The 18,522-nt window shown below is 37.7% G+C and overlaps 1 protein-coding gene across 2 annotated transcripts in view; it reads left to right on the top strand.

The window, feature by feature from the left end:
- The first annotated feature begins 3,360 nt into the window (after window positions 1–3,360).
- Window positions 3,361–18,522, top strand: part of LOC306849501 (anthrax toxin receptor 1-like) — a 56,272-nt gene continuing 41,110 nt past the window's right edge. Inside the window, exons 1-9 of one of the 2 annotated variants that reach the window (XM_079384581.1) lie at window positions 3,361–3,391; window positions 4,503–4,681; window positions 12,615–12,686; window positions 12,932–13,003; window positions 13,774–13,855; window positions 14,134–14,167; window positions 15,796–15,875; window positions 17,109–17,177; window positions 17,362–17,442. In XM_079384581.1, coding sequence (XP_079240707.1) covers window positions 4,539–4,681; window positions 12,615–12,686; window positions 12,932–13,003; window positions 13,774–13,855; window positions 14,134–14,167; window positions 15,796–15,875; window positions 17,109–17,177; window positions 17,362–17,442 — 633 coding nt within the window. In that variant the 5' untranslated portion in view covers window positions 3,361–3,391; window positions 4,503–4,538. Of the gene's footprint in view, window positions 3,392–4,191; window positions 4,682–12,614; window positions 12,687–12,931; window positions 13,004–13,773; window positions 13,856–14,133; window positions 14,168–15,795; window positions 15,876–17,108; window positions 17,178–17,361; window positions 17,443–18,522 lie in introns of those variants that run through there. The other variant, XM_079384582.1, reaches the window with a different exon arrangement.

Genomic DNA, 18,522 nt, shown 5'->3' with positions numbered 1-18,522 from the left:
TTGAAGTAGATTTGTGACAGCATTAATTAAAGTTTCTTAATCAGTAAAATCCATCTTGAGACATAACTGACTGTTTTAATTATTTATGCATCATAAAAGCATTTTGAGATTTGAGAAGTGAGTCTGCATCTCCTGTGATTCATCAAAAGCCACCTGCATAAAAGTTCATTGTTCCAATTAATGCACCACTCAGGCAACCATGTGTGTATGACTGTAAGAAAATTCTGAGAATTATTCCTTCACAAATAAATCTCACAATGAGTAAAATTGGTCATGTGTATTATTTTAGATTACGCAACATTTAAATCATTTTCCAAATAATTAAAATTTTTTGATTGTTTTAAATGACTTTTCCTGGTTTAATTAGGTACTCTTGTAAGACAATACAAGTGGCTGGGACAAACTTTCAGTATGACCTTCATTTAAAGGGATAGGTAACCCAAAAATGAAAATTCTGTCATTAATTTTATAATCCTCATGTTGTTCCAATCCCGTGAGACCTTCGTTCATCTTCGGAACACAAATTAGGATATTTTTGATGAAATCCGAGAGCTCTCTGACCCTCCAAAGACAGCAAGGGTCCTACCACAGTCAAGGCACAGAAACGTAGTAAAGACATCGTTAAAATAGTCCATGTGACATCAGTGGTTCAAACGTAATTTTATGAAGCTTCGAGAATACTTTTTGTGCACAAAGAAAACAAAAATAAAAACTTTATGCAACAATTAGTCTCCTCCTTGTCACCCTAGGCGCCATTATGGAGAGTACCACGACACATGCACGTGCTCTCCTCTGAACGTAAACAACGTGTTCTACGGCAACAGCACCACACATATGCGTCGTGATGCTCTATGCGTCATGATATTAGGCAGCCATATCACCCTGCAGCCCAAGACTGGTTGCCCACTGAAGCTAAGCAGGGTTGAATGAATGAATGAATGAATGATGCATTTATATAGCGCATTTTTATTGTGTATTGCCGTACACCCAAAGCGCTTTACAATCATGTGGGGGTCTCTCCTCAACCACCACCAGTGTGCAGCATCCACTTGAGTCTGGTCAGTACCTGGATGTGAGACCTCCTGGGAAAACTAGGTTGCTGCTGGAAGAGGTGTGAGTCAAGTCGCTTTTATTTATATAGCGCTTTTAACAATGTAAATTGTGTCAAAGCAACTGCACAATATCAAAAAAGGAAAATAGTGTGTCAATAATGTAAAATGAAAAGATAAAAAAAAAGATTTTCAGTTAAAGGCATTTCATTATTGAATCCAGCTCAGTTCAGTTTAAATAGTGTCTTTTGGCAATCAGGTCGACGATATCGCTGGAAATGAAGTGTCCCCAACTAAGCAAGCCAGAGGCGACAGCGGCAAGGAACCAAAACTCCATCGGTGACAGAATGGAGAAAAAAACCTTGGGAGAAACCAGGCTCAGTCGGGGGGCTAGTTCTCCTCTGGTCAAACGAACCAGCAGTTCAATTCCAACTGCAGCAAAGTCAGATTGTAAGTGCTCAACTGGTTCCAGTGGTCTTTCCCGATGGCTGTCTAAGTGGCGGGGTCCTCACTGGGGATCTGTCTCTGGCGCTCATCTCGGTATCCTGGTCTCCGCTGACGTTCAGGGCTGTAGAGGTCGTCTCTGGGTGCTGATCCACCATCTTATCTGGATACGCACTGGATTTGGTGACTGCAGTGCTGGATACGGGCTGGATCGGGTGGCTACGGTGACTGGGGATATGTCCCCGGGGCTCATCCAGGTGTCCGGCCTCCACCGATGATCAGGGCCACATACATCCTCTCCCGGTGCCGATCCACCATCTGATCTGGACACAGACTGAGAAACAGAATAGAAACAGACAAATATCAGCGTAGATGCCATTCTTCTTATGATGTAACGAGTACATTGTGTGTTATGGGGAGTGTTCCCGGTTCCGGTTGATCTAATTAATGCAGCCTAACAATCCTTTAATGGATTTGAATAATAGAAGTGTATTAGTGTGTTATGTGTAAGCCAGGTTAAAGAAATGTGTCTTTAATCTAGATTTAAACTGACAGAGTGTGTCTCTCGAGAGAGGAGAAACACATTTTATGGCCTCCTTTCTCAAGAGAGTGTCTACTTCTTGTTCCAATACCAGAGCCTGCTCGGGGCCCACTAGTGTAGGAATGACCCCGTTGAATCGATGTGGACGAGAACTGAACTGAATTCTGTAACCTCTCTCTAAAGTCTGCAATACCCATTGTGAGACATTTGGCAGAAGTTTCCACGCTGTCAGAAAGTCTACTAAGGGAACCACTCTCTCAAGACTGTCCTCTGGTGCTGCTAGAGGAGCCACTTCGGTGCCCTGAAGCAGATGACCAGCAGGGAACGACCAACCTCAATGCTCTAGTGCCCTCACTTGAGGGGACGAGCTTTCCCGTGTCCCATGGCCTGACACAATTCCACAACTACGTCAGATTCCCCTTCCTCCTTTTCGTCCAGGTCCATTAGCAGGTCTGCCTGATACGTCTGCAACACCACCATAGTGTGCAGACACGCACCGGCCTGACCTGCTGCCGTGTAAGCTTTCCCAACCAGGCTAGATGTTAGACTTACTGGCCTGGTGGGAACATTCGGGGCCTTCAGGAACAATGCTGAACCGGTGGAGAGATAGCTTGCAAGCGTCTGCTCCACCGCTGGCATTGCCCCATTTCCCTTCTCATTCAACCCCATAACGTTGGAATAATTTGCAACGGTGAGGCTGAAGAGTCAGGATGAGTATGGCTTCTCCCACGAACTCAACACCTCGGTGTGAAGATCGGGGAAGAAAGGAAGGGCCCAGTGTGAAGGCTGTGAAAGAATTCCCAGGAAACATTCGTCAAGTTTGCTTTTCGGATGAACGTCCTGCTTCTCGGCTGGCCAGTCGATGTTAAGCTTGACTAGAGCACGAGTCACAACCTCCACTAGCTCATCATACACGAGGGACTGTGGTGATGAATTCACAGTTTCCTCTGTATCGACGCTCATCAAGGTCATCCTCCTCAGAGGACGACAGATGAAGTGTCTGGCTCTCTCTCCGGGGGGAAGAAACTGCAGGGCAGGCTTCCGATCCCTGATAGAGTGCCGTGGATCTAGTGGGCGAGGACCGAGATAAGGATGAGCCTATCTCGGATCCCTCTGCTAAATCCACTTGCGATCCCCAAGACAACAGTCTATGCTGTGCCTCGGCAACAGTGGGACCGCTGCCAGCAGGATCGCGAGCCAGACCGGTCTCATCAAACACAGCCAGGAGCGAGCAAAGCACCTCTCAAGAACTGACCATGCATCTCGCTTCTCTATTGGACTGATTTCAGAAGTGCTTCAGAACGTGGTCTCGCCATGGCGTTCCCAAAGTGTTTCGACGCAGCTCGAGTTCCTGAAGGTGAACTTATATTTCAAGTAATATTTTAAGATTAATATTTCACTTACTGGATTGAAGCAACTTACTTATCCATACTTTTTTTTGAAAATCATGTTAAAATGTATCAAATGTGATCCTCAGGCTTTTGAGAAACATGTATTTGTTCATCTCGCCATCATCATTGTATTGCATTGTATTTTTGAAACTAAAGAGCTCTTAAAACTAAGCATTTAAAAATCATATTACTAAGACGTATTATTGAGTTATACAGAGTGAACTAATATCTATATCACTTCATGTAAATAGTCTGTAGTAAATAATATCTCACTGATTACTTTACATAATTTGATCGTACATTTTACCCATATAAATGTCAGCAACTGCACAAAATTGCATATTTTTGCTCTGTTTGGGCCTCTGAATAAAACTCAATAAGTCCTCATACATGCACTATAAAAACCTATAGTCTCAAATAAGACACTAAAAAAAAAAAAAGCCGCATAAGCAAACGTATATTCTCTAAATGTTTTTTTTAACTATTAATTTTATATGTCAAGCTTTACAGGAAAAAAGTTAGAATTTGTTCAAATGTAAAACTGTAAATAAAGAAACATTTTCAGTAACATTTCTTACCACTAGATGGCAAAATAACAACCATAATCTCTCTTTGGGTTTCTTTATTGCTTTAAAAAAAGAGTATGGAAAGTTGTTTTGGAGTCAAGGGGCTGAGAGACAATGCTTTTGCACTGTCTGGCAAAGACACACACACACACACACACACACACACTCAAACATAAACACACACAACCACACTCCCTCCCACACTCCATCAATCTAGCAGCAACTGGGGCAGCAAGCAGAAGTGTGTCAGACTTTGGGGTGCATGTGCACATCTGCATTCTAGAAACTTATTTCTAACCAAGAATCTTTCTTAGAGACATTTTCTTTTTCTTTTTTTCCATAAAACCTTGACACTGCTGCCACAGGGCAGTAGAAGCAAAGACAAGTCTAGTCTTTTGGAGAATGTTTTCTCCAAATTAACTGCACAGAACAGCTGCAAGGATTACGGATTGTCAAGGACCCTGTGGAACCTTACTTTTCTCTCATGGTCACTTTTGTATTTTTCCTGTAGTCCTGATTTTGCTTGACTCGAACAGTGCTTTACAACATGTGCAGACTTTGGAGGATAGCAGTTTTGCTCTGTGTGAAATTGGTGGACACTGCGAATGGAAATACAGGACTTGTGCCGGAAAGAGGGACAGGAGCTTCCTCCTGCTATGGAGGTTTTGACCTCTACTTTGTACTAGACAAGTAAGTTATCCTGTGATTTACCAACTTGTCTTACCAATGCATGGTCACACTCTGTGTATGCTGTGTTGGCACTCTAAGACTCACTTTGTCTGAGGGCTTTTTTTTTAATCTTTGACCAGTAATTATTAGACAGAAAAATACACTTGCATAAATCACTAACACTCATGCAGAATTAGGTTTACAATTTAAATGCAGTTTTTTTTCAGCGGTATAAGGTCTATATGGCAAGGTTTTATTAGAACGAGGAAGGCTAAGTTAAGTGATGCTTTCATATATTAATGTTTTATCCCATTTTTTTGATGGAAACTGACCCAAAGAGTCACATTTTGATACTTTGAAGATCATTTGAACATTTAAAATGACTGAACTTCTTTCTGCAGAGTGCAAATGCAAAGTAGCATCTGCTGCAAACTATTCTGAGAACTACAGTAACTACATTTTTCTTCATTCTGCTCAATGACTTTTAATCCAAGTCAATTCTCCTCAAGTTCACACAGGTTTTTCCCCCTTATATCTATTGTTTTGTACCTATATTGTTTTACTTTTTGTATATTTAACTTGAAATGTGTGCATATGATATATTTCTTTAAAACAATTTCCATATTCTGATATTTCATTATTTAGTGCATAATGCCATTCACACAGTGTTAGAGAGAGAGAGAGAGAGGGCGGGGGGATAACAATAAAGATAACAATAAAAATAACTGTTTTCCTCTGTAACATATGTCTCATCCAACAGCAATAATGCATGAGGTGGGAAAAAAGCATGTTCGGGGTCAATGCGGACATGTTGGCTGGATGCAAGTGCTGTCCCTTGAGGACAGTTTACAAATATGCAGCAATGAGCCAAAAGACTGCAAGGGAAGGATAGATTAAACAGCTGGGTTAAGAAGCCATATTGCCATATTAGTTCCACATATGCAGTTTAATAGAAAATGAATGTTCACTGGGAAAAATCAATGATTTAGGATTTATTTTGAAACAGTTTTCATTTTGAAATTGCTATTTCATGAAATACAACAAAGAAACAGCAAGTAATATTGAATTGTATTTGAAATTGAGGATTTTCTTTTAAAATGTTACTTTTTGTAGTTCAGAAATGATTCATGTGCATTTTGACTACAAATTGAGGTTGTTTTAGTCTTGTTTGATAATTTACTTGGCAACTCGCAAGCAAGCTTGACCTAATTTTGTCATGCAGTGTATTGCGAAAGCCCTAGGACTTGCACATGGAAAATCAATTACACACAGTTCTAAACTCAATCATCACACTGTGATGTTTACCTGTGTGCTGCTAGCTTTTTTATACAATATATATGCACACACGTGGACATAGAATAGATTGGATGTGGATCACAGTTTCCAGCTATTTCGTTTCAGTCTAAACTTTAACGCCGCTTGGCAACTTTTAGTGTTATGTTCATGTTTGACGAATGTGTTTTAAGTATAAAAAACACAGCTGTGTTTCCTAATACATGTAAATCATTCCTCACGTCTCGCCTGTCAGTTCAGCTGTGAATATGATGTTATTGTTGGACAGATTCATAATGTTATACAGCAACATATGTCAACTCATTTCCCGTTTACCCCACTGCCTTGGATACTGGATATTTCATTCTTTAGTGTGTGTGTGAAAAATGTTCTCTAGAATGATTTAAAAATGTGCATCTTGTGCTTCTAAATGGGAATCAAGCTCATAATTGCTTATAATTCATTTAACATCGTAGCTTTTCTTATTGTACAAAATACTAAATCTTTATTTCCAATAAATAATAATAAAAAAATGATTCAGTGATGCAAACAGAATTCAATTTTGAAAATTCTATTTTGTCATTATAAAGCAAATTCAGTTCACTGTTGATTCAGTGCAGTTTAAGTCAATCAATAATTGAATGAGTTTAATCTATAAAGCAGCTCTGGAGAAAACAATCATGTTATCGTCCAGCTCACTTCACTTCTCATCCAATAAAGTAATTAATATTGCCAAATAGTAAGTGTCCCTAACTGAAAGGCGAAAGTGGCAAGGAACCCAAAATATATCTGTGACAAAAATGGAGAGAAAAAAAAACCTTGAGAGAAACCAGGCTCAGTCGGGGACAACAGTTGTCAGATTCATGGATTTTAAATGCAACAGGAGATATAAACACAACTGGTCATAATCAGTCAGTGTAACAGTCTATTAAGAATCTTCAGCTGACAAGAGATGCAATGGAATTAATTTAGCATATATATACAGAAGCCTTCTAGCTATCATGGGACAATGCCCACCATTAAGTTCTGCTTGTGTTTAACAAGGGTTCATTTATCAACACAAATCAATCAGCAATCAGTTGGATGTGAGTTATGGGAAAGTCAGTGTTTGGTTGCTCTACTTATGGGCCATTTCTGTGGCTCCACTTTATAGCTGTGGGCTTGATGGTTTGGCTCCTGTGCTCAGGAGGGTCTGTGAAGGCCATTTACCATTCTCCTCCATTCATTCAGCTCAAGTGCTTTTGCAGACAGTGCAACAAGCGAACAGTTGTGGAACAGTGGTGGGAATAAAGAAACATGTGTTATGAAACTAATAATGTCATTCAACTCTAATGACCAGAAAGGCCTGTTGTTGTTTCTGGAATTGTTCTGGAGCTTCAGCTTCTGGTTGGTCAATCACGTTGTGTAATCAAACTATTTGAACATTGTCCTAACATTTCCAACATACCGGTCAAGTTAGAATAACTAATTGACACCATTGTGGAGAAATCAGTTTTGTCAAACTAAAACTTTGATTTATGAAAAAGTCCCCAGTTAAAGCAAGAACGAAATGAATTCAGTGCCCAAAAGAACTGAGTCACAGAAAGCTGGAAGACAAGTTAAATCAGAGGAAGAAATATTACACTGTAGCTAATGAGTCCACAGATAAAGTCACTTGGATTACAGATTAAAAATTATTTTTTTCTATGACACATACATCATGAATTGCACGATCTGCAATGAATCTTCACTTGATCGAAGAGAAAACACTCAATGTAGCGTATAATAGAGACATATACAAGGGTTTGTTTTAGAGGTTTCGCATAAAGGACCTCCAGAGGACCTTGTGAAGCTGGAAGTAGGGCGCCACCTATAGGTGGGAGTGTGGGTAGCAGTGGGGATCACGTGCCAAACTCGGCTCCTGGAGGACCACTCTGCGTCCCACTGGAAATCGAAAACTTTCCTATATAGTATGCGAAAAACAGTATGCTGAAAAGAGTAGTATATCCAAAATCATTGTTTTAGTAGGCGAAAAATACACGGATGACATACTACTTCCGCCCAGATTCTAAAGTGTGCAGTAGATGACACTACAATCCCATGAGGCCTCGGGAGAGGATTTATGAATGGCACTGCAACTGATGCTGGTAGATTGCGTGATAGTAACAACATGGTGGATGTAGTACGTGCAAATTTTGTTCATACTATATAGAACATTTAGAACATACTATATAGTTATTTTTTAATGGTCATGAAGTAAGTTTGAGTTCAAATGTGGTACCTACTCAGACAGTAAGTGATTTTGGACGCACCTCCATTGTCCTGCAGTGTTTAGCTCCAACCAGCTCCAGCACACCTGCCTGGAAGTTTCCGGCACTCCTAAAGGACTTTCATTAGCTGGTTCAGGTGTGTTTAATTAGTGTTTAAGCTAAACTCTGCAGGACAATGGCCCTCCATATGCTGCCCTATTGTAAGCAAAAAAAAAAATGTCTTGCCATTTCCATTATTACACTTTACATTATACATTTCACATACGACAAAGTACCAAAAAGTACAATGGTGTTTTGGTCATGAACCATTTACCATGTAAATGTCATACTTTTTTTGTGAGAGGTATTAAATTGGTTGCAGCTATTATTAGCAAAGATTAGCAATACCTCTAGAGACATTATCATAAAGTAAATGATCATTAATATGGTCACAGGCTAGTTTTTGTCATAGTGTAGCGGTTTCTGTAGTAATGTACAAACATTACATTTTACGTCAATAAAAGACACATTTATGAAATTTCAACATAATTTATGTTTATAATGTCAGTATTGCTGAATTAGGAGTTTATGACTGTATGAATACATATACTCCAGCACTCACCTAGGTTGCCATCGTTACATCATGGCATTATTTAAAAAAAGTAGACCTACCTGTACTTAAGTAGTTATATCAGTAGTTATATATTTTAATATTAAGTTATTTTAACTTTAGTCAGTTTTGCTTATGAAGATTCTATACTTTTTATAACACTGTAATGATTTTTGTGACCGGATACTTGCTTAATTGTACAGTAAAGCATTCAATACTTCTATTACAGTTTATGACCAAGCCTTCACATTATGATTTTATTATGGTTTTATTAGTCATCTGAACACCAAACTATTCCTGAGCAAAGTTTAAATATAATGTGAAACATAATTTAACTAATGGCTGCTAGGCTATAAGTGAAATGCCCTCGTTGAACTGTTCTCGCTCTGAAATGAAAGCTGAGAGATGTGGTTGGGGGTGGGTTTTGCACGCTCATCCATTCCCAAGAATTATCTAAACCTTTGGGTTACTGAATAATGTGACAATCTAGTCCAATTTCAGAGAAAATGAATAGGCAATCTTGGGCAGCTGTATGAAGGCTAGTTCATTAAGAGTTATAGCTATATAAATAAATCCTTCACTTTTACACACTCGCGCACACATACCAGTTGCCTCTTGTTAAACCAGTTCACCATCAGCTCCAGATGTCCCAAACCCTGCCTGCTTTGGCTGCTTTAGAGGACTGGATCTCACTAACAATGGAAAAACAGTGAGAGGGAGAGAAAGACAGGCATAGGAGGAGAGGAGGACTAAACAATCCAGAGACTTTTGACACATTATCTCACATCATCTCATTGCAATTAATAATTTGAAACATTTGAATGAGGTGGAGCAGAACCTTTTATTGTTTCAGCTAGTTGCCCCAAAGGGTATTTGGACACTCTTGTGTTTCAAACTAGCTTTTATTCAAACTAACAGATTTTTATTTTTATTTGTTGTTGTTATAGAAAAGTGTCTTGTAAAACTTTTTACTGACTGCCCCATCATCACTTATTTTTGTTGCATTTCAAATGCCATTTATTTTTATTATTATTTTACCCTTGTCTCAAAACTGTATTTTCAGATTTCATTAGGATTCTCTCTATTAACTAGTTGCTTATTAGCATACATATTGCTAGCATATTGGTTGTTTATTAGTACTTATAAAGCACATATTAATGCCTTATTCTGCATGACCATATTTTAGATCCCGTAATCTCTATTTTGATAATCTTGATGAACACAATTTATGAATTTTGAAGCATAGTCACGAGAAGTAAAAAGCTAAACGTAGGTTTTAAACTACACCACAGTCGAATGACTTGACAATAAACTTTCAACAACTCTTTCAGTCTTTCCCGGAAAGTTTGAGTTGAATAGTTTGCAAGAATGTGATTAGTATGATAGTTAGTATGAGTTTACCTGTTCGGTGTGTTGAAGTTTAGAGTCCCTGACAACCTCTGTAGCCCATTTAGCCAATTGTTAGAAATCACTACTGATGTATTTTTTTGTTGTAGAATAAAATGTGAAAATATCTTGTGCTTGCGTTAAACACAGACCTTATTTCAGGCATTTAACCAAAAACCCATTGATTGAAATGTGAACTTTGAGATAGGTTTGATGGCATTCACAGCACCTGGATTTTTAAACTGCATTACCATGCAAAAACAAGATCTTCTGGATGCAATTTTGTCCTGGGCATAGTTGCATTATAACAAGAACATTGTTTTGAATGAATCAATGGTCGTAGCTCTGCACTAGACATGGCATCATAGAAATAACATCTGGCACAGTGACAGCTAATGCCTTTGTAAGGTAGTTATTATTGGGAAGTAAGAAAGCATTAACTGTACAGCTGGGTATTGACAGAGATTTCCTGAATCAATTTGATTTTGATTCACAAGCTCTTAATTTGATTTGATTCCAATTGTGATTCAATACTGATTTATTGGGATATATTGAAGGTACAGTACAAAAAACAACAAATTCCAAATTTGTTGAGTCCAAATTCAATTGCTATTCATTTGTAGACAATCAATAATCATAAAGAACACTCAAACAAAAACTGATTTTTATAAAAAAAAAAAATCCGATATCAGATTTTCAATGATATTGTTATTTGATTCTACTCCAATTTTCTGCAGAGCGATTTCAGCAAATCAGTATGTAGCTAATGTAATTAAAATTCATTAATCTCAGTAACTCATCAGACCCTTAGCATATTTATATAGTTCTTAAACTCTCAGAGAGTTTATCATGGTAATATACATGGCAGTATTAATATGTTTGGTATTGGCAAAATAGATTTGCTACACTGCTGCTGTGAGCATGTAAGAAATACTGCTGCTGAACATATAAAATATATGAAATATCCCCCATACATAATATCACATCACCCCATAGCAGATCTGTACAGGTGGAGCTGGGGAGGTGGAGGGTTTCTGAATCGCACTGCATCTACTACAGCAAGCACTAGTCAAGTATTTGAATATTGAGAAGCGAGCTCATTGGCTGCTGATACAGAATGACTAATGAATAGTGGTGCGACTATATCAGATTGTGTTAGAACGTATCAGCCTGCGCCATCTAGAGTTTCATGACAGAACTTTGCATTAAGATTAGTATTATCCCATCAGTATTATTGCTGAAACCTAAATGACCAATAATGTCTCACCACCAGCAGCCCATAATTCTGTAAATTCTATTTAATATGTCAAATATGCATGCATTTCCATTCATACATGTTTGTCTTATTTTAGTTCTAATTATTAAAAAGTGAAAGTGACGTGACATACGGCCAAGTATGGTGACCAATACTCGGAATTCGTGCTCTGCATTTAACCCACACTTTGAACACACACCCTTGGAGCAGTAGGCAGCCATTTATGCTGCGGCGCCTGGGGAGCAGTTGGGGGTTCGGTGCCTTGCTCAAGGGCACCTCAGTCGTGGTATTGAGGGTGGAGAGAGCGCTGGACATTCACTCCCCCCACCTACAATCCCTGCCGGCCGGAGACTCGAACCCGCAACCTTTGGATTACGAGTCCGACTCTCTAACCATTAGGCCACGACTTGATACAGTTCTATCATTAAACAATGCTTGACTGTTTTTTAAAGTGTTGCTGTTACTTTCAAATTAGATCACATATGAATGTATCTATAAGTGTCACTGTGCCATTTTGTGAAGATAAGCTGGTGTGATTTGGAATGTGCCAAATCATACAAATACTAAACAGCATGCATTGGGTCCCTGATTGCTTTTATAAATGGCTTACCACACAATACAAATATTACAACATTTGACCTAAACTGCTCTCTCTTAAAAGTAGTTTTGCAAAGTTCTTTCACAGGCAGATTTCCCACATGTGACTGGCACTTTCTCTGAATGTAATAAATTGTATTTGTTTTAGAGGAGTTTTCCTGCACAGAATCCTGCATAAAGGTCAAACTAGTAAAATGTAAATTGAAATACAGATAGAAGGCAACAGCTAATGAGAAGGTATATTTAAATTTAAAAGAGTTTAAATTTAATTTCAATTTCAAAGTAAAGTTTCACATGTATTTCTACTGTCATATTTAAGTATCAAGATTGTTGATCTTTGTCTTAATTCAAAGTCGATGGAATATTGACAGCTGGCATCGCACTCATTCAGACAGACAGCTGTTCTGGGAGGATGCTGGACACTCTAATGATTTCCCTCAAAGGAGCATAAAAATGTGTCAGTGTAGTTTTTGAACTCCTGCTTTAAAAAAAATCTTTTTCACACAGCTGTAAATCTCAAACTCGGCTATTCCTCTCAGCTTGTGAATCTTTATTGCCCCCTTGATGTCGACTATAAGTGTCCAATATGTCTGTTTCTCCCTGCAGATCAGGAAGTGTGCAGCATCACTGGAATGAAATCTATAACTTTGTGGAACATCTGGCCCATAAGTTCATAAGGTAGGCAAAGTCAGAGTCTCACAAAAATCTGTGAGTGTGCATAACTTTTTCTACATTATGTAAATGAAAAATAACGAAAAAACATGTTTAACTAAAATATTGAATGGCTAGTTGCATCTTAATAAACGTTATTTTAGTGAAGTGAAAATAGGAATATGTGGGATCACATTGAGACATTTTGTAATTAAAATATGCTTTTAAAATTATAATTTCAGTCTAACATACATGTTTGTTATTGCATCTAGCCCTCAGTTGCGGATGTCCTTCATTGTGTTCTCCGATCAGGGCAATATTTTGATGCGGCTTACAGAAGACAGGTGAGTGAATTAATGTTATCTTCATTATTTTGTGATTTAACTCAAGTCCTTTGCACAAATGCATTGTAGGCCCATCTACTTTTGTAGTCTGATTTTGACTGTAGTATGGGTTTGAGCCAACAAATGACTGTAGTTTTACACTTCTGTTACCAAAAATGAAGGCCAAATCTGTCAGAATCAGTTATGTGACAGTATGACCCATAAATTACGGCACATCTGCTGTAAGTATTCCCTGGTCTTGATGATCGTCTCCTTAAAGGGATAGTTCACATACAAATTCATATTCTGTTATCATTTATTCACTTTCAAGTTGTTCCAAACTTGTATGTGACAATTGTTTCTGTTAACCAAAAAAGAAGATATTTTAAAGAATGTTGGTAACCAAATAGCTGCCGGTGGATATTGACTTCCATGTAGAGAAAAAACTACAATGGAAGTCAATGGCTACCAGCAACAGTTTGGTTGCCATGTGGGTGAGTACATGATGACGGCGTTTTCATTTTTGAGTGAACTATTCCTTTAAAACAGCACTTCAATGACTTCAACTTGTGGCTCACAATTTATAAGGAAATGTCATGTTTGTATGCCAAATTCATTGTGACTAAGGTTTTTCCATGTTTCCAGAAAAGTGCTGGTTGTCAAAGGTTGTCAGTGCCAATGAATATTATTCATGGTATAATTTGTATGATTTGTTGAAAATCTACTCCATCCAGAATAAATCAAAGGTCAGAATGACCTTTTCTCTCTCTTTCATTGTGTGCATTTGTCAGGGAACAAATACGGAAAGGTTTGGAGGAACTCGAGAAAGTGCAGCCAGGTGGAGACACTTTTATGCATGAAGGCATTCAGCGGGTGAGTGAGCCAATAGGAACCATCTTGGCGTCAGTACCGCCCACCCAGCTATGACAAATAGCTCGAAATATCCTTCACGAAGGTTATGTTTGGCCTCTACTCAGACAAATGGACCTAAAAACATAAAACTGTTGAGTTTTTGAATGATCTTTCACAGCTGGGTTAATTTATTCCTCATCTGTCTGTGAAATAGCCAGTCACTGTGAATGTTGTTTGATCTGCATGAGATTACAATATTTCTGATGTTTTTCTTTTGTCTTTCTTTTGTGTGCTACTAGGCCAGCGAACAGATTTACTATGGTAACATTGAGGGTAGGTCCATTTCAAACACATCTTGCTGAAAGAAGAAACAGTTTAGACTACTTTAAGTAATCTTCAAGGTGGTCTTAACTGGTTTTAGATTACTGGCACGAAATGGTTAAATTTGTAGCTTAAAGGGATAGTTCACCACGTTGTTTCAAACCCGAATGAATTTCTTACTTCTGTTAAACACAAAAGAAGATATTTTGAAGAATGTTGGCAGCCAAACTGTTGACGGTAGCCATTGACTCTCATTGTAGGCCAGCTAGTAAGTGCTGTGCTGGTAAACCTCACTCCCTTGATTTCAAGAAGTACACTAGTGACTGATGCTAGAGACTATGGTCTTTAGCGTCCTTGTTAGCACTCTCATGTCGAAAATGCCCAATCTCGCTCAGAGCAGCAATGAGGGAAGCAGATCAGGAGGGGCTACGCATAAAATTAAATAAAAATACAATCGAAGTCCATACCGTCAACTCTTTTTTGTGTGTGTGTTTAACAGAAGAAAGAAATTCATACAGGTTTGCAACAACTTGAGGGTAACCTGATCTCATGATCTGTAAAAACCAATAAAGAACATATCACTGCAGTTTCCAACAGAAATGAACACTAGAGGCGGTAAAACAGCGAGCACTTGTAATCGTTTTCGTATATAGTCATGATAACAGCTGCATATGTTTCGCTTTCCAGGCTTAGTTTTCTCATTAGCTCAGAGTCAGCCGGCACGGAATTGGGCTTAGGATGAAAACTGCATGCTTGCTTTTGTGTTTTTACGTCACATTCGCTTTTGTTCATATACTATCGGGTAGGTTTAGGTGTAGTGCAGATGTTAATATTATTTTAAAACGTCACGGAGCATTAGAGTTATAGCACCACTCAACAGACTTTTCAAGTCAGAACTGCGGTGACACGTACAAAACCAACATCACATAAAACGTACCATATGTACGTTCATCTTTTCTGGGGAAAATATAAACACTCTTTTAAGCTCCACTCAGTGGAAATGTACATGGCGCTACGTATTTCGCATCTTGCATAAAAAGTTCCCACACGTTTTCATCATGAGATCAGGCTCGAATAAATGATGACAGAAATGTCATTTTTGGGTCCTAAAACCAGTCCCTGATAGAACACATACATCACGGAGATGTCTATTTGACGTCTGCATTTACATCTTCAAGATGTATTTTTTTAGTGTTTGCTCATCTGCAATACATCTATAGGACGTTTCCGATCAGATGTCAAATAGATGTTTATTAGATGTCTTTAAGATGTTTATGATTTAGGATGTATGTAAAACTGACATCTTACAGACGTCTGTCAGATGTGCACAGCAGATGCTTTCCAGATCAAGCGATCTTGTTGCAGATGTATGTGTGCTATCTGGGGTATGAAATTGACATACTGTGGTAACCTGGTTATTTAAGGTGGTGACCAGCTGAGTCAATTTAGCTGGTTTAGGCCGTTTCAGTAGAACATATTTACCGCTTATCCCCTCATATTGTTCATTAAGAAATCAAAATTACTTGCTACTACTAGCTAGTTTCACCATGTTGCATGTTCCTCTGTAAATGGATTAAAAATGTCAATCAAAATCTGGCACTAAGTTGCAAACATGATGCAGACTTTGTTTCTGTGTGAAGGATACCGCACAGCCAGTGTGATCATCGCCCTCACAGATGGAGAACTGCATGAAGATTTCTTCTATTACGCTGAGAGAGAGGTGAGAATGATGAAAGACAGAAGAAGAGAAAGAAAAACAGTGGATTACTTCACAGTGCCTTGTGAAAAACAAGCGTGATTTATCTTCATTTTAAAAAAGAGTTTATGGAAATAATACTTTAAAAGAATATACTTCAATGTAATGTTTTTGGACACTTGTTTGCATGCAATTGCATAAAAATATATTGTAGTTTAAATTTGTATCAATTGCAATTATTAGCTGAAACCTCTTAAGTAGGACTTAAGTACATCTTTATATGTAATTTATAATGAAATCAATTGTCTTTGAAATATGGGTAAAGGCTAAATGTACACTACTTATTAGAATTTATGGTGAACTGAAGTATGCTTTATGGTAATTTCTTGTATGTCATGTACTTAAATATATTTGAAATTACACATTTGTAATGATGAAATGGCAATTTAGTACATTTAAACATGTTAAGTAACACATTAAAAACACACTATACAGTTATAATTATAATAAAGTACTTTACTTGTGTTTTAGTATGTTACACATCATAATCATAAGTGTACTTCTTTAAAGCATGACAAAATATTATTAATACAAAGATGTAAAATGTTGTTTAACACTTAATTTTTTAAGTCCACTTAAATGGCATTTTATTTCATTAATGTTATATTATCTGCAAGTTTTTTTGATCAACTTTTTAGCATTTGAAGTACACTGCAAGTTTGCATTCAGTGCAGTGACGTGTATTTCCTTTTCACAAGGGGTGTCGTCACTGAAAGCAATGTTTACTTTGGTGTTCACGAGGTGAAGTCAGGGTCATCGGTGGAATATTTGAATTAATTTGCATGCTGGGAATTACATCACACATTTCTCTTTTCTTCATTATCCTGTAACACAGATGGTAACAATATTACAACAGTATCAACCGATAAGAACCATATCTTTGCTTAAACAAATGAATAATAAAGACCAGCAAATCTTATGAGTTATTATAAATAGTCTAAATCATTTTATGAACAAAATGTCAGCCACACTCGCTGAAATAATAAGTGTGCTTATGTCCATATTTTGACCTACTTTTGCTTTCAGCTTCAAACAACAAAGACATTAATCAGGATCTAATGATCAGAATTACCCAGCGTCCTCTTCATAGATGTTCAGCTTCACCAGGCAGTGCCAAAAGCGTGATCTGTGGATGAAGCAATTAACGGCTAATAGTTTGCAGGAGTCTGAAGTGTTTCTGCTCTGTGTTTCCCTCAGGCCAATCGCTCTCGCAGCCTGGGTGCCTCTGTGTACTGTGTAGGAGTGAAGGATTTCAATGAGACTCAGGTGTGTTTGTGTTGTTTTTGGTGGTATGGTAAGCTTTAAAACTAGATCTTGGCACTCATGCAAAAGTGTTACAAGATTTTTTATAAATTATGCTTATGTGAACTAGCACTTGTTTAAGCAAGTATACTTTATAATTTTTTTTTGTAATGTATATTTTTTTAAATTTACTTTTCACTTTTCCTAGCTGGCCAAGATCGCTGACAGCAAAGATCATGTCTTTCCAGTAAATGATGGTTTTGAAGCTCTACAAGGTGTCATTGGTTCGGTGAGTGTTTATGTAAATGATTTAATACAGTAAATTGCATTCTATGTGAAAAATTTGAGTAACACTTTAATAATTAAATAAAACAAATGCCATTATGATTGTTTCCATTCATTTAAGTCAATTTTATTATTTGTCAGGTTTTTACTTTTCTTTTTTCTTTCCAGCATTAATTACAGTGCATCACTGCAGGTTGTAATTTTGGTACCACGTTGATTTAATAGTTTAAATAAAGTAATTTTAAGCAATTAATCTCAAGTTTTTCATTTAAATGAGGTGATTTTTTTTTACAGTGAAAAGTTCATCATGATCACTCATTCATGCACTCTCTATGCATTGCTTTCTTTTTGCTGAATTAATTTAATACTGATTTGACCAGTTTCAGAAAAGTACCTATACATCCATCAGAACCTCCAGTAGTTTACAATTTGAAATCTTAGTTAGTGTTCATGCAATACATTCACCAAAGGCCAATATGTTGGCTGATTTTTATTGTGATTTAGTATTTTAGCATTTTATTTTCCATTATTAGTAAGTAATCAGCATCAGCATTCAGCAAATACACATTTATATAATATATATACACTCACCTAAAGGATTATTAGGAACACCTGTTCAATTTCTCATTAATGCAATTATCTAATCAACCAATCACATGGCAGTTGCTTCAATGCATTAAGGGGTGTGGTCCTGGTCAAGACAATCTCCTGAACTCCAAACTGAATGTCAGAATGGGAAAGAAGGGTGATTTAAGCAATTTTGAGCGTGGCATGGTTGTTGGTGCCAGACGGGCCTGTCTGAGTATTTCACAATCTGCTCAGTTACTGGGATTTTCACGCACAACCATTTCTAGGGTTTACAAAGAATGGTGTGAAAAGGGAAAAACATCCAGTATGTGGCAGTCCTGTGGGCGAAAATGCCTTGTTGATGCTAGAGGTCAGAGGAGAATGGGCCGACTGATTCAAGCTGATAGAAGAGCAACTTTGACTGAAATAATCACTCGTTACAACCGAGGTATGCAGCAAAGCATTTGTGAAGCCACAACACGCACAACCTTGAGGCGGATGGGCTACAACAGCAGAA

The sequence above is a fragment of the Barbus barbus genome (genome assembly GCF_936440315.1).
Source record: "Barbus barbus genome assembly, chromosome: 29".
In the NCBI taxonomy this organism is placed as follows: Eukaryota; Metazoa; Chordata; class Actinopteri; order Cypriniformes; family Cyprinidae; genus Barbus; species Barbus barbus.
This window is presented reverse-complemented; position numbering and strand designations above follow the sequence as displayed.